Below are 15,271 nucleotides of genomic sequence, written 5' to 3' on the forward strand. Positions count from 1 at the left end.
AAAAACCAGAGTCAAAAAACTAGTAACCACTAGAGGGAGCAAAAAGCAAATTCACAACAGTACCCCCCCCTTAGTGAGGGGTCACCGAACCCTCACCACGACCACCAGGGCGATCAGGATGAGCAGCATGAAAGGCACGAACTAAATCGGCCGCATGAACATCAGAGGCGACCACCCAGGAATTATCCTCCTGACCATAGCCCTTCCACTTGACCAGGTACTGAAGCCTCCGCCTGGAGAGGCGAGAATCCAAGATCTTCTCCACCACGTACTCCAACTCGCCCTCAACCAACACCGGAGCAGGAGGCTCAGCAGAAGGAACCACAGGCACAATGTACCGCCGCAACAAGGACCTATGAAATACATTGTGAATAGCAAACGACACAGGAAGATCCAGACGAAAAGATACAGGATTAAGGATTTCCAATATCTTGTAAGGCCCAATAAAACGAGGTTTAAATTTGGGAGAGGAGACCTTCATAGGAACAAAGCGGGAAGAAAGCCATACCAAATCCCCAACGCGTAGTCGGGGACCCACACCGCGGCGGCGGTTGGCAAAGCGCTGAGCCTTCTCCTGTGACAACTTCAAGTTGTCCACCACATGATTCCAGATCTGCTGCAACCTATCCACCACAGAATCCACCCCAGGACAGTCAGAAGGCTCCACATGACCCGAAGAAAAGCGAGGATGGAAACCAGAGTTGCAGAAAAAAGGCGAAACCAAGGTGGCGGAACTAGCCCGATTATTAAGGGCAAACTCAGCCAACGGCAAGAATGTCACTCAATCGTCCTGATCAGCAGAGACAAAACACCTCAAATAAGCCTCCAAAGTCTGATTGGTTCGCTCCGTCTGCCCATTAGTCTGAGGATGGAAAGCAGACGAAAACGACAAATCAATGCCCATCCTACTACAAAAGGATCGCCAGAACCTGGAAACGAACTGGGATCCTCTGTCTGACACAATATTCTCAGGGATGCCGTGCAAACGAACCACGTTCTGGAAAAACACAGGAACCAGATCGGAAGAGGAAGGCAGCTTAGGCAAAGGAACCAAATGGACCATCTTGGAGAAGCGATCACATATCACCCAGATAACGGACATGCCCTGAGATAGCGGAAGATCAGAAATGAAATCCATGGAGATATGTGTCCAAGGTCTCTTCGGGACAGGCAAGGGCAAGAGCAAACCGCTGGCACGAGAACAACAAGGCTTAGCTCGAGCACAAGTCCCACAGGACTGCACAAATGACCGCACATCCCTTGACAAGGAAGGCCACCAAAAGGACCTGGCCACCAGATCTCTGGTGCCAAAAATTCCCGGGTGACCTGCCAACACCGAGGAATGAACCTCGGAAATGACTCTGCTGGTCCACTTATCCGGGACAAACAGTCTGTCAGGTGGACAAGACTCAGGCCTATCAGCCTGAAATCTCTGCAACACACGTCGCAGATCCGGAGAAATAGCTGACAAGATAACTCCATCTTTAAGAATACCAACAGGATCAGCGACTCCAGGAGCATCGGCCTTCACATTCTTTGAACCTGGTAAATACGAGACAACAAAATCAAAGCGGGAGAAAAACAATGACCAGCGGGCCTGTCTCGGATTAAGGCGTTTAGCAGACTCGAGATACATCAGATTTTTGTGATCAGTCAAGACCACCACACGATGCTTAGCACCCTCGAGCCAATGACGCCACTCCTCAAATGCCCATTTCATGGCCAACAACTCCCGATTGCCCACATCATAATTTCGCTCGGCAGGCGAAAACTTCCTAGAGAAAAAGGCACAAGGTTTCATAACAGAGCAACCAGGGCCTCTCTGCGACAAAACGGCCCCTGCCCCAATCTCCGAAGCATCCACCTCAACCTGAAAGGGAAGTGAGACGTCAGGTTGGCACAAAACAGGCGCCGAAGTAAACCGGCGTTTCAACTCCTGGAAAGCCTCCACGGCAGCAGGAGCCCAGTTAGCTACATCGGAGCCCTTCTTGGTCATATCCGTCAAAGGTTTCACAATGCTAGAAAAATTAGCGATAAAACGACGGTAGAAGTTAGCGAAGCCCAAGAACTTCTGAAGACTCTTAACTGACGAGGGCTGAGTCCAATCAAGAATAGCTCGGACCTTGACTGGGTCCATCTCCACAGCAGAAGGGGAAAAAATGAACCCCAAAAAGGGAACCTTCTGTACACCAAAGAGACACTTTGAGCCCTTGACAAACAAAGAATTTTCACGCAAAATTTTAAAGACCAACCTGACCTGCTCCACATGCGAATCCCAATCATCAGAAAAAACCAAAATATCATCCAGATAAACAATCAAAAATTTATCCAGATACTTCCGGAAAATGTCATGCATAAAGGACTGAAAAACTGAAGGCGCATTGGAGAGCCCAAAAGGCATCACCAAGTACTCAAAATGACCTTCGGGCGTATTGAATGCGGTTTTCCATTCATCACCTTGCTTAATGCGCACAAGGTTGTACGCACCACGAAGGTCTATCTTGGTGAACCACTTGGCACCCTTAATCCGGGCAAACAAGTCAGACAACAGCGGTAAAGGATACTGAAATTTGACAGTGATCTTATTTAAAAGCCGATAATCAATACAAGGTCTCAAAGATCCGTCCTTTTTTGCCACAAAAAAGAATCCCGCACCAAGAGGGGAAGAAGACGGACGAATATGTCCTTTCTCCAGAGACTCCTTGATATATGAACGCATAGCGGTATGTTCAGGTACCGACAGATTAAACAGTCTTCCCTTAGGAAATTTACTGCCTGGGATCAAATCTATAGCACAGTCACAGTCCCTATGAGGAGGCAGTGCACTGGACTCAGACTCACTGAAGACATCCTGATAATCAGACAAATACTCCGGAACTTCCGAAGGCGTAGAAGAAGCAATAGACACAGGCAGGGAATCCCCATGAATACCACGACAGCCCCAACTTGAGACTGACATAGCCTTCCAGTCCAGGACTGGATTATGGGTCTGTAACCATGGCAGCCCTAAAACAACCAAATCATGCATTTTATGTAAAACCAGGAAACGTATCACCTCGCGGTGTTCAGGAGTCATGCACATGGTAACCTGTGTCCAATACTGCGGTTTATTTGCTGCCAATGGTGTAGCATCAATACCCCTAAGAGGAATAGGATTTTCTAATGGTTCAAGAGTAAAACCACAGCGCTTAGCAAATGAGAGATCCATGAGACTCAGGGCAGCACCTGAATCTACAAACGCCATGACAGGATAAGAGGACAGTGAGCAAATCAAAGTTACAGACAGAATAAATTTAGGTTGCAAATTACCAACGGTGACAGGACTAACAACCTTAGCTATACGTTTAGAGCATGCTGAGATAACATGTGTAGAATCACCACAGTAGTAGCACAAGCCATTCCGGCGTCTATCACATTGCATTAAATCAGGTGTCTGTTCAGACAACACCATGAGGGAATTTGCGGTTTTGCGCTCCCGCAACCGCCGGTCAATTTGAATAGCCAGTGCCATAGTATCATTCAGACCTGTGGGAATGGGAAAACCCACCATAACATTCTTAATGGCTTCAGAAAGGCCATTTCTAAAATTAGCGGCCAGAGCACACTCGTTCCAATGTGTCAGCACGGACCATTTCCGAAATTTTTGGCAATACACTTCAGCCTCGTCCTGCCCCTGAGACATAGCCAGCAAGGCCTTTTCTGCCTGAATCTCAAGATTGGGTTCCTCATAAAGTAAACCGAGCGCCAGAAAAAACGCATCAAGATCAGCCAATGCCGGATCTCCTGGCGCCAGCGAAAAAGCCCAATCCTGAGGGTCGCCCCGTAAGAATGACATAACAATTTTTACTTGCTGAGCAGAATCTCCAGAAGAACAGGGTCTCAGGGACAAAAACAATTTACAATTATTCACGAAATTCCTAAACTTAAACCTGTCTCCGGAAAACAGTTCAGGAATCGGTGTTTTAGGTTCTGACCTAGGATTTCTGATAACATAGTCTTGTATGCCCTGCACACGAGTAGCCAGCTGGTCCACACTTGTAATCAAGGTCTGGACATTCATGTCTGCAGCAAGCATAGCCACTCTGAGGTAAAGGGGAAAAAGAAAAAAAAACTCAGAATCTTCTTTCTTATAATCCCTCTTCTGCAATGCATTAAACATTTAATCAAGGCCTGGCAAACTGTTATGACCCCAATGGCGAGGGTCTCAGAGGAACGTGGAAGTCTGCAGAATACAAAAATCCAGCTCATAGGGCAGTGGTAACTGGGTTGACCATATATCTACTCCTAACGCCAACACTAGAAGTAGCCGGGGATCATTCCTACGTTGATTCTAGATGACACGCGCCAGCCGGAGAATCTAGCTACCCCTAGTAGAGGAAAACAAAGACCTTTCTTGCCTCCAGAGAAGGGGACCCCAAAGCTGGATAGAAGCCCCCCACAAATAATGACGGTGAGGTAAGAGGAAATGACAAACACAGAAATGAACCAGGTTTAGCACAGAGAGGCCCGCTTACTGATAGCAGAATAAAGAAAGGTAACTTATATGGTCAACAAAAACCCTATCAAAATCCACACTGGAAATTCAAGAACCCCCGAACCGTCTAACGGTCCGGGGGGAGAACACCAGCCCCCTAGAGCTTCCAGCAAAGGTCAGGATATAGTTTTGGAACAAGCTGGACAAAAATACAAAACCAAAACAAATAGCAAAAAGCAAAAGGCAGACTTAGCTGATATAACTGGAACCAGGATCAGTAGACAAGAGCACAGCAGACTAGCTCTGATTACTACGTTGCCAGGCATTGAACTGAAGGTCCAGGGAGCTTATATAGCAACACCCCTAACTAACGACCCAGGTGCGGATAAAAGGAATGACAGAAAAACCAGAGTCAAAAAACTAGTAACCACTAGAGGGAGCAAAAAGCAAATTCACAACAGATGACCGTGTGCTATGGGATGACGCAGATGGACTTGATCTATGGGTCCGCTTGCGTCCTGACCTAGACGTGGATGTGCCAGGGTCATCTTGTTCCTGAGTCAAGCTCTCCCTTTGCTGGGTAACGGTCATAGCCGAGGCATGACCCTGCAGAGCCTGAAGCAATGTGGAGGTTAGGTTATCTATAGACTGCGTCATAGATTGCGATATCTGAGTAGCCCATTCCGGCGTGGCATTAGACACCGAGGCATTGGCAGGGGCTTCTTGGGGCTCTGACACATTAGTTTGTATACAGTTCTGACAATGCGGGTTTGTGCTACTACTGGGGAGAGCGGTCCCGCAAGCTGTGCAGAATGCATAATAGCAGTTCTGCCTGGTTCTCTTGGAGTGCAGAAGTGCTGCCAGCAGAGGACCTTACAGGGATAGAGAAACCTATAGGGGAGCCTTATAGGTAATATGGATTCACAGCTGAGTAAAAAACCCAGCTGTGATCTTACCCCACCAGTGTGCCCCTAGGTCCAGCGCCGAAGATCCACAGTTCTGTGCCCCCCGGAGACTGGCTGCCTGGTCCTGGTCAGCAGACCGGGAGATGCAGGGTTAATCTGCAGCAGAAAATGGCTGCTGAGACAGAGAGGAAAGGAGGAGAAGGGGGCGGAGAGCTGGAAAAAGGCGGCAAGGCTGTGTAAAAACGCGCCCTTTCTGTCTCGATCCACCCCCTTTATGACACTGTAGAGTGTCATATTCGTCATCCGGGGGGCGGAGAGGAGGCGGCAGCTTCAGCTAGGCCTAAATTAGATGCCTGAGGCCCAGAAGGGCTCCAGGCCGGCGCGAAAGTCCGGGAGGGGGTCGGATGTGAACCGGACCCCTCCGGATTTAAGGCAGGATGGCGGTGGGGCTATAAGCGGAAGGGGGAGCCCGGTAAGGGTCTCCCTGAGGCAGTATAGAGCTGGTGCTGCCGCAGAGACAGGGGCGCAGGGAGCCCTGTGTCTGTATGTGCCATGCCTGCCAGCACTCCCCCCGGCCCCAACAGGAGCCCGCAGCTGGGCTGGGGTCCCTGGATGCAGGCGCAGTGTGCTGGCCCATTGCTGGGAGCTGTAGAATGCTGCCTGTACAGGCCCTTCCTGATGTGTCTCAACCTAATACCCCCAGAGGGGGATAGGGAGGGTGCTGTTGTCACCTTCAGGGGCCTTTATCCTCGCCTCGACCTCAACCCAGAAACCAAAAGGAATTGGGGAAGGAGGGGGGGTCTCGACTTCGAACCAGCACCCGAGGGACTGGGGAAGGAGCAACATGGGGAATAGCCATCTCTACTTCAACTGGGCACCCCATAATAGGGGGCCGAGGAAGGAGCCATGCCGGGAGTCTCACAGGAGACCCTCTTTTCTTAATCTGTAATCCCGTCGGAAAAAACGGAGTAAAAATCTTTTAGGTGTGCCTCCTATGCGACACTAAGCAAAAACTGGAGAAGGCTGATGCCGTCCAAGGGTGTATACTGCACAGGAGGAGCCACAGTTAATTTTTTTCAGATTATGCACAGTGTCGCCTCCTAGTGGACAGCAGCATAACACCCATGGTCCTTTGTCCCCCAATGAGGCGACAGAGTAAACAAAAAACATAAAATGAGTCTAAAATATAAATATATACAAACTTTTTAATATATTAGTATTAAGGACGGTGCCCTGACTTCACGGCATCGGTGTTGGTCCCAGGCACCAGCAGCTACACGTCTGACTCGTATGTGATACAGGAGAGACTACGTGTAAAGAAATGTACACCATGCTGTATAGACGTTTCTTTACAGTGTGTCACTAGGGTGGACGGAGGTCCTGGCATCCATCCTGACTGTTGGGCGCATACCTTCTGAGCGAATGTGCCCGACAGTGTGGGCAAAGCCTTACAGAATCGTGCAAGATCATGAAAAATTTAGTTTTTCAATTGCAATCATTTAAAAGGGGACCGGTCATCAGAAAAGTTAATTTTCTCCCCGCGGCGTTAGGCTACGTCCAGCATAATAATGCTACTAACTTGCGGATTAACCCCACATTTGCAGGTTAATAGTGTTTTTTTTCTGGCGACACGTTCCCTCTGTGTAAAAATTGCCATCATATATATATATAATGTTAATGGAACATTTTGTAGCACTGCCTGTAGTGGCCGGGACCTAGAAGCAGTTATTCCCATCTCAACCATGAAAGGCAAAGATGGCAATCACCCTTTAAGGCTAAGGATAGAAACCCTCCGAGCTCCAGATGTAGGAAATAATTAGAAGGGGTAATACCTGATTTTAGATAGAATTGTATCCATAGCAAAAATCTGTCTTCACTGAATACAGGTTTTGCCTTAGAATAAAGAATGTTGATAATGACTGAAGTCTAAGGGATAAGGTTTCTCCTTGTGGAGAGTGACATACCGGCTCTGGCTTGTCAAGGTAAGGAGGCTTATTCGCCGTGCAATGCTCCTCTGGGAAATTTTATATGCAAATTGCCTCTTTAGAGAAAAAAAGAGGACTTGTACTCTATAGCGCCACAAGTTGGAAGCAGCGATTGATTGCGACTTGATACTCACCTTCTGGACCTGAACTGGTACTTGGCTCTGCAGCCAGTAGCAGATCACCACTTCAAGCAGCATTTACAAGCAAGGCAAGTAACAAAGTAACTTAGAACAATATGAAATCGTCCTCACGTTATTACCGTTCCACCACCATTTCACCATTGGCAGAACTCACCTCATGCAGACTTGGCAAAGACTGACAGACAGGATTTATTGCTGGTCCTCCATCAGCAGCTTGGGCAGAGTGTGTTCTGACGGATGGTGCTGGGGAGACAGGAAAACACAGGAGAGAAACATGAATTTTCATCCATTTTTACTAAAACTTTTGTTTGATATTGAGGGTCTATCCACTTCCCATTCTGCGGGGTATATACTTACACCAACACACATATAACTCAGAGCAGATGCGTAATAATCTATGTGATAAAATCAACGAAGCGTAAAAATAAAAAGCCTAAATTGCTATTTGTGTGCTACAAAATTGAATATAAAGGACCGAAAAATCAAACGACACCAATGAGAACTATAAATCATCCTACAACTTTGTAAAGCTATGGTCAATGGAAAAGAAAAAATTGTTTCCAAAATTGTGCTGATATAAAGTAGACATGTGGGAAATGTTATTTATTGACTATTTTGCCTGACCTAACACTCTGATTTAAGGGCATAAGGATTAAAAGTTTGAAAACTGCAAAATTTTCCACATTTTCGTCAAATTTCGGTTATTTTTACAAATAAGCACAAGTCATATCAAATACATTTGACTACTAACATGTACAATAGGTCACGAAGAAACAGTCTCAGAATCACTGGGATCCATTGAAGCGTTTCAGATTTATTACTATATAAATTGATAGTGGTCAGAATTGTAAAAATTGGCCTGGTCAAAAGGTGCAAACAGGCTTCGGGGTGACAAGGTTAAAGACACATTTTTCTTTTTTTATTAAGAAATTATAAGGGTTAAAATTTGACCAATTATTTCTCTTTTTTCCAACAAAATTTACAGAACCATTTTCTTTTTAGGGAGCACATCACATTTGAAGTGACTCCTAGTACGCACCTATTCACACTAGCTTGGATGTGCCAGTCAGTCTTTTGTTACTTCTAAAATTTAACTTTGGACCCAATTTTTTTGTTATTTTCACAAGGATAACAGGAAAAAGTGGAGCACAAACGTTGTTGTGCAATTTCTCCTGATCATGCCGATACTCCATATGGGGAAAAACCACTGTTTGGGCGCACGGCAGGGCTTGGAAGGGAAGGAGCACCGTTTGACTTTTTGAATGCAAAGTTTGCTGGAATAATTAGTGGACGCCATGTCCCGTTTGGAGAGCCTCTGATGTGCCTAAACAGTGGAAACTCCCCACAAGTGACACCATTTTGAAAACTAAACCCCCCAAGGAACATATCTAGATGTAAGGTGAGCATCATGAACCCCCATACTTCACAGAAGTTTATAATGCAGAGCTGTAAAAAAAAAAAAAAAAATCACATTAGTTCCATAAAATGATCTTTTAGCCCCCATTATTTTGCACAAGGTAAACAGGAGACATTGGATTTCTAAAGTTGCAGTGCAATTTGTCCTGAGTACGCTGATACCCCACATGTGGGGGGAAAACCACTGATTGGGTGCATGGCAGAGCTCGGAAGGGAAGGAGCGCCGTTTGCGTTTTTCAATGCAAAATTGGATGGAATTGGGAGCGGATGCCATATCGCGTTTGGAGAGCCTGTGACATGCCTAAACAGTGACCCCATTTAGGAAACTGCCCTTGGATTGTGGAGACCAGGACATTGTGATTATTCAGGACTAATAGCAGCTAAGTCAGGATGAAAATGTGCACTTATTATTCAAAAATGGAAAAACATAACATCAGTACATAGATGAATGAAAAAGGCAGGGAGGAATAACACTGTAGCATGGAATAACCCCTGCCAGCGCCATCAGTAGAGAATATTCAATCATCCTTCCTTTTGTGGGATTAATGCAAACAGCACCTGCCGACCAGCAGCTAAAGCTCCTCTACAAGGTCAGGCATAAGCTGTTACACGGGATACATCAGGGGCACCATTATTAGTTTATGTCAGCACAGCAACATTTTATTCCAAACACATCCGATTGTGTAAATGCTTAATTTTCTATTATCTATTGATTAAACAGCACTTTTATACTGGGGACAACCCCTTTGAGCTTTGTTTAGGTTACGGCTCTGTACAGATCATAATTTGGCCTACGTCCCAGCCCCAATGGCATTCATGTGCGCTAGTCCACAATGCACTGTATTATAGCCATATCTATATTATACATATCTCACCAGATATTGATATTTCTTCTAGGGATTGTTTTAGTCGCCGTCTTTCTCTTGCTGACAAAGGCCGATGATCCTTTATAAACAGAAACGCAGAACAAGTAATAACAAACATAACTATGTTCATGACCTCGCAGCGAAGTCTTGATGAAAATCAAAACTACATGTTCATTCTAAAAGTGAAAGAAATCGTTACGCACCTGAGATAGCGAAGCGCTAGGCTGGGAACCACCGCCCGGTTTGGCAGCAGAGGTCTTCCTTTCAGGACTGCCGAGGGATTTTAGAGCAGCTCTCTCTTTTATGGCAGGAGGAGAAGGCAGCCGTCTTGGGAAAACTGCAGGAATCTAGAACATCAGCGCGAACACATTAGGCACAAAAACATTAGGTCACCTGCATCGTCCCTTTCCCACATTGTACAATCTGAATTTCTCTTTAAATCAACAACAATCTTATATTTTGTAGAAAACAATCACTGTAACTATTATGCACTATGGGTGTACAGTCCACAAACTCCCCACCCCATCCCAGAGTGCTCCTTTGTGATCGGCAGAGTGGTCATGACGCTAGGTCTAAGGTATGAATTAACCCCTCAGTGACCAAACCAATTTTGACCTTCCTGACCAGGCCAATTTTTGCAATTCTGACCACTGTCAATTTATGAGATCATAACTCTGGAACGCTTCAACAGATCCCACTGATTCTGAGGCTGATTTTTCGTGACATATTGTACTTCATGTTAGTGGTAAAATTTCTTCCATATGACTTGCGTTTATTTATGAAAAAAACAGAAATTTGGCAAAAAAATCTTTTTCAGATTATGCATAGTGTCACCTCCTAGTGGACAGCAGCATAACACCCATGGTCCTGTGTCCACCAATGAGGCGACAGAGTAATTTAAAATTTAGCAATTTTCAAACTTTTAATTTTTGTACCCTTAAATCAGAGTGGTGTCACACAAAATCTATATATATATAATTGTCTAAGGGGTACTTCCGTCTTTCTGTCTGCAACTTCCGTCACGGAAATCCCGCGTCGCTGATTGGTCTCGCCAGCTGCCTGTCATGGCTGCCGCGACCAATCAGCGACGGGCACAGTCCGATTAGTCCCTCCCTACTCCCCTGCAGTCAGTGCCCGGCGCCCGCATACTCCCCTCCAGTCACCGCAGTCAGTGCCCGGCGCCCGCATACTCCCCTCCAGTCACCGCAGTCAGTGCCCGGCGCCCGCATACTCCCCTCCAGTCACCGCAGTCAGTGCCCGGCGCCCGCATGCTCCCCTCCAGTCACCGCAGTCAGTGCCCGGCGCCCGCATGCTCCCCTCCAGTCACCGCAGTCAGTGCCCGGCGCCCGCATGCTCCCCTCCAGTCACCGCAGTCAGTGCCCGGCGCCCGCATGCTCCCCTCCAGTCACCGCAGTCAGTGCCCGGCGCCCACATGCTCCCCTCCAGTCACCGCAGTCAGTGCCCGGCGCCCGCATGCTCCCCTCCAGTCACCGCAGTCAGTGCCCGGCGCCCGCATGCTCCCCTCCAGTCACCGCAGTCAGTGCCCGGCGCCCGCATGCTCCCCTCCAGTCACCGCAGTCAGTGCCCAGCGCCCGCATGCTCCCCTCCAGTCAGCGCAGTCAGTGCCCGGCGCCCGCATACTCCCCATCAGTCACCGCAGTCAGTGCCCGGCGCCCGCATACTCCCCTCCAGTCACCGCAGTCAGTGCCCAGCGCCCACATGCTCCCCTCCAGTCAGCGCAGTCAGTGCCCGGCGCCCGCATACTCCCCTCCAGTCACCGCAGTCAGTGCCCGGCGCCCGCATACTCCCCTCCAGTCACCGCAGTCAGTGCCCAGCGCCCGCATACTCCCCTCCAGTCAGCGCAGTCAGTGCCCGGCGCCCGCATACTCCCCTCCAGTCACCGCAGTCAGTGCCCAGCGCCCACATGCTCCCCTCCAGTCACCGCAGTCAGTGCCCGGCGCCCGCATGCTCCCCTCCAGTCACCGCAGTCAGTGCCCGGCGCCCGCATGCTCCCCTCCAGTCACCGCAGTCAGTGCCCAGCGCCCGCATGCTCCCCTCCAGTCACCGCAGTCAGTGCCCGGCGCCCGCATGCTCCCCTCCAGTCAGCGCAGTCAGTGCCCGGCGCCCGCATGCTCCCCTCCAGTCACAGCAGTCAGTGCCCGGCGCCCGCATGCTCCCCCTCCAGTCACCGCCCGGCGCCCGCATGCTCCCCTCCAGTCACCGCAGTCAGTGCCCGGCACCCGCATGCTCCCCTCCAGTCACCGCAGTCAGTGCCCGGCGCCCGCATGCTCCCCTCCAGTCACCGCAGTCAGTGCCCGGCGCCCGCATGCTCCCCTCCAGTCACAGCAGTCAGTGCCCGGCGCCCGCATGCTCCCCTCCAGTCACCGCCCGGCGCCCGCATGCTCCCCTCCAGTCACCGCAGTCAGTGCCCGGCACCCGCATGCTCCCCTCCAGTCACCGCAGTCAGTGCCCGGCGCCCGCATGCTCCCCTCCAGTCACCGCAGTCAGTGCCCGGCGCCCGCATGCTCCCCTCCAGTCACCGCAGTCAGTGCCCGGCGCCCGCATGCTCCCCTCCAGTCACAGCAGTCAGTGCCCGGCGCCCGCATGCTCCCCTCCAGTCACCGCCCGGCGCCCGCATGCTCCCCTCCAGTCACCGCCCGGCGCCCGCATGCTCCCCTCCAGTCAGCGCAGTCAGTGCCCGGCGCCCGCATGCTCCCCTCCAGTCACAGCAGTCAGTGCCCGGCGCCCGCATGCTCCCCTCCAGTCACCGCCCGGCGCCCGCATGCTCCCCTCCAGTCACCGCAGTCAGTGCCCGGCACCCGCATGCTCCCCTCCAGTCACCGCAGTCAGTGCCCGGCGCCCGCATGCTCCCCTCCAGTCACCGCAGTCAGTGCCCGGCTCCCGCATGCTCCCCTCCAGTCACAGCAGTCAGTGCCCGGCGCCCGCATGCTCCCCTCCAGTCACCGCCCGGCGCCCGCATGCTCCCCTCCAGTCACCGCAGTCAGTGCCCGGCACCCGCATGCTCCCCTCCAGTCACCGCAGTCAGTGCCCGGCGCCCGCATGCTCCCCTCCAGTCACCGCAGTCAGTGCCCGGCGCCCGCATGCTCCCCTCCAGTCACCGCAGTCAGTGCCCGGCGCCCGCATACTCCCCTCCAGTCACCGCAGTCAGTGCCCGGCGCCCGCATGCTCCCCTCCAGTCACAGCAGTCAGTGCCCGGCGCCCGCATGCTCCCCTCCAGTCACCGCCCGGCGCCCGCATGCTCCCCTCCAGTCACCGCCCGGCGCCCGCATGCTCCCCTCCAGTCACCGCCCGGCGCCCGCATGCTCCCCTCCAGTCACCGCAGTCAGTGCCCGGCACCCGCATGCTCCCCTCCAGTCACCGCTTAAAAATAATAATAATAATAAAAAAACCTGCTATACTCACCCTCCGAAGTCCGCCAAGCCGCGGGCGGCCTCCACCATCTTCCGTTCCCCGAGATGCATTGCGAAATTACCCAGAAGACTTAGCGGTCTCGCGAGACCGCTAAGTCATCTGAGTAATTTCGCAGTGCATCCTGGGAATGGAAGATGGCGGCAGCCGCGCGCTCATCGCCTGCGCCACAGTTTCGCTGGATTGGAGCCCGGCAGGTGAGTATATCACTATTTTTTATTTTATTTTATTTTTTTTAACAGGGAAATGGCGTGGGCTGTGTAATATACCGCGTGGATGCTATATACTACCTGGCCAGTGTTAGATGCTATGTGGGCTATGTTATGTACTGCGTGGGCTGTGCTATATATTACGTGGCCAGTGTTATATACTGCGTGGGCTGTGTTATATATTACGTGGCCAGTGTTATATACTGTGTGGGCTGTGTTATATACCGCGTGGCTGCTATATACTACCTGGCCAGTGTTATATACTGCGTGTGCTGTGCTATATATTACGTGGCCAGTGTTATATACTGCGCGGGCTGTGTTATATATTACGTGGCCAGTGTTATATACTGCGTGGGCTGTGTTATATATTACGTGGCCAGTGTTATATACTGCGTGGGCTGTGTTATATATTACGTGGCCAGTGTTATATACTGCGTGGGCTGTGTTATATATTACGTGGCCAGTGTTATATACTGCGCGGGCTGTGTTATATATTACGTGGCCAGTGTTATATACTGCGTGGGCTGTGTTATATATTACGTGGCCAGTGTTATATACTGCGTGGGCTGTGTAATATACCGCGTGGCTGCTATATACTACCTGGCCAGTATTATATACTGCGTGGGCTGTGTTATATACTACCTGGCCAGTGTTATATACTGCGTGGGCTGTGTTATATAGTACATGGGCAGTGTTATATACTGTTTGGGCTGTGTTATATATTGCGTGGTCTGTATTAACGCATCGGGTATTCTACAGTATGTATGTATGTTTGTATATAGCAGCCATATTGTATATAACACAGGCCACATCGTATTTGTCTGCTATATACTACATGTCTCCTATATACTACGTGGCCTGTGCTATATACTATGTGGCTGCTATATACATACATACACACATATTCTAGAATACCCGATGCGTTAGAATCGGGCCACCATCTAGTAGTTAATAAATAACATTACCCACATGTCTGCTTTACATCAGCACGATTTTGAAAACATAATATTTTTGTTAGGACGTTATAAGGGTTAAAGGGAAGGTGCCACCAGTTTTCTTGTAGTTTGTTTTTTTGTGAAATTAAGCTTAAAATAGTAAATAAAATGTATTAATGCAATGTTTGCAAACATTTCTATATGAAAAATATTATATATTTTCTTACAAATATATATATTGACCACTAGGGGGAGCATTTTCTGTTTTAGACCTCAAGCAGCTATAGTAAGACTTACCAGCTTCACTGTTAGCTGGAAAATCTGGGCAGTAACTGCTGACATCAGCATTTCCCTCCCCTTTTGGGTGGTCTAATATCCCTGGGGCAGAATGAAGAGCAGCATCACAGGGCAGAGCCATTTTGTGTGTGACTGCCCTGTGATCTGCTATCACCAGCAGTTACTGCATCAGAAACACAGCTACAGAGTTTACAGAAGAGCAGAACACAGTGGGCTCAGCAGCCACCCCCCCTTCCCCCACCTTAATCCCTGTCCTATCAGCTGCCCTGCTCTTTCTCCAGGTGTCAGCTCCCTGTCTGCAGGCTGTAAATGCAGCTTCTTACCGGACTGTGTGTGAGGGGGGAGGCGGAGACAGAGTAGGAGAAGCACACAGGGAGGGCGGCGTGTGAGGAGCAGAGGATGTCTGCCCAGTGCCTGGAGTACAGAGGAGCAGGGAGGTAAACCACCCGCACTCCCCACTCTCCATCCTTCGGCTCCAGTGCACTTCTGTCCTGTGATAGAGTAAGTGGAGCTCGGCAGATAGCACTGGGCTATAATAAAATGGCTGCTAGTCGCACCTACAGCAGTGATTTGTGCAGCCCACAGAGGCGTGCCCAGCTCACTGCTAAAGCAGCT

At 49.8% G+C, this 15,271-nt stretch overlaps 1 protein-coding gene across 3 annotated transcripts in view; it reads right to left on the reverse strand.

Moving 5' to 3' along the window:
• NEK4 (NIMA related kinase 4) overlaps positions 1-15,271 on the reverse strand; it is a 93,360-nt gene that overhangs the window by 11,644 nt on the left and 66,445 nt on the right. For all 3 annotated transcript variants that reach the window (XM_077276944.1, XM_077276947.1, XM_077276946.1), the window contains exons 10-12: positions 9,990-10,133; positions 9,796-9,865; positions 7,659-7,747 (exon numbers count right to left, since the gene is read on the reverse strand). In XM_077276944.1, coding sequence (XP_077133059.1) covers positions 7,659-7,747; positions 9,796-9,865; positions 9,990-10,133 — 303 coding nt within the window. The remainder of the gene's footprint in view (positions 1-7,658; positions 7,748-9,795; positions 9,866-9,989; positions 10,134-15,271) is intronic.

This window comes from Ranitomeya variabilis, chromosome 8 (genome assembly GCF_051348905.1).
Source record: "Ranitomeya variabilis isolate aRanVar5 chromosome 8, aRanVar5.hap1, whole genome shotgun sequence".
NCBI lineage: Eukaryota > Metazoa > Chordata > Amphibia > Anura > Dendrobatidae > Ranitomeya > Ranitomeya variabilis.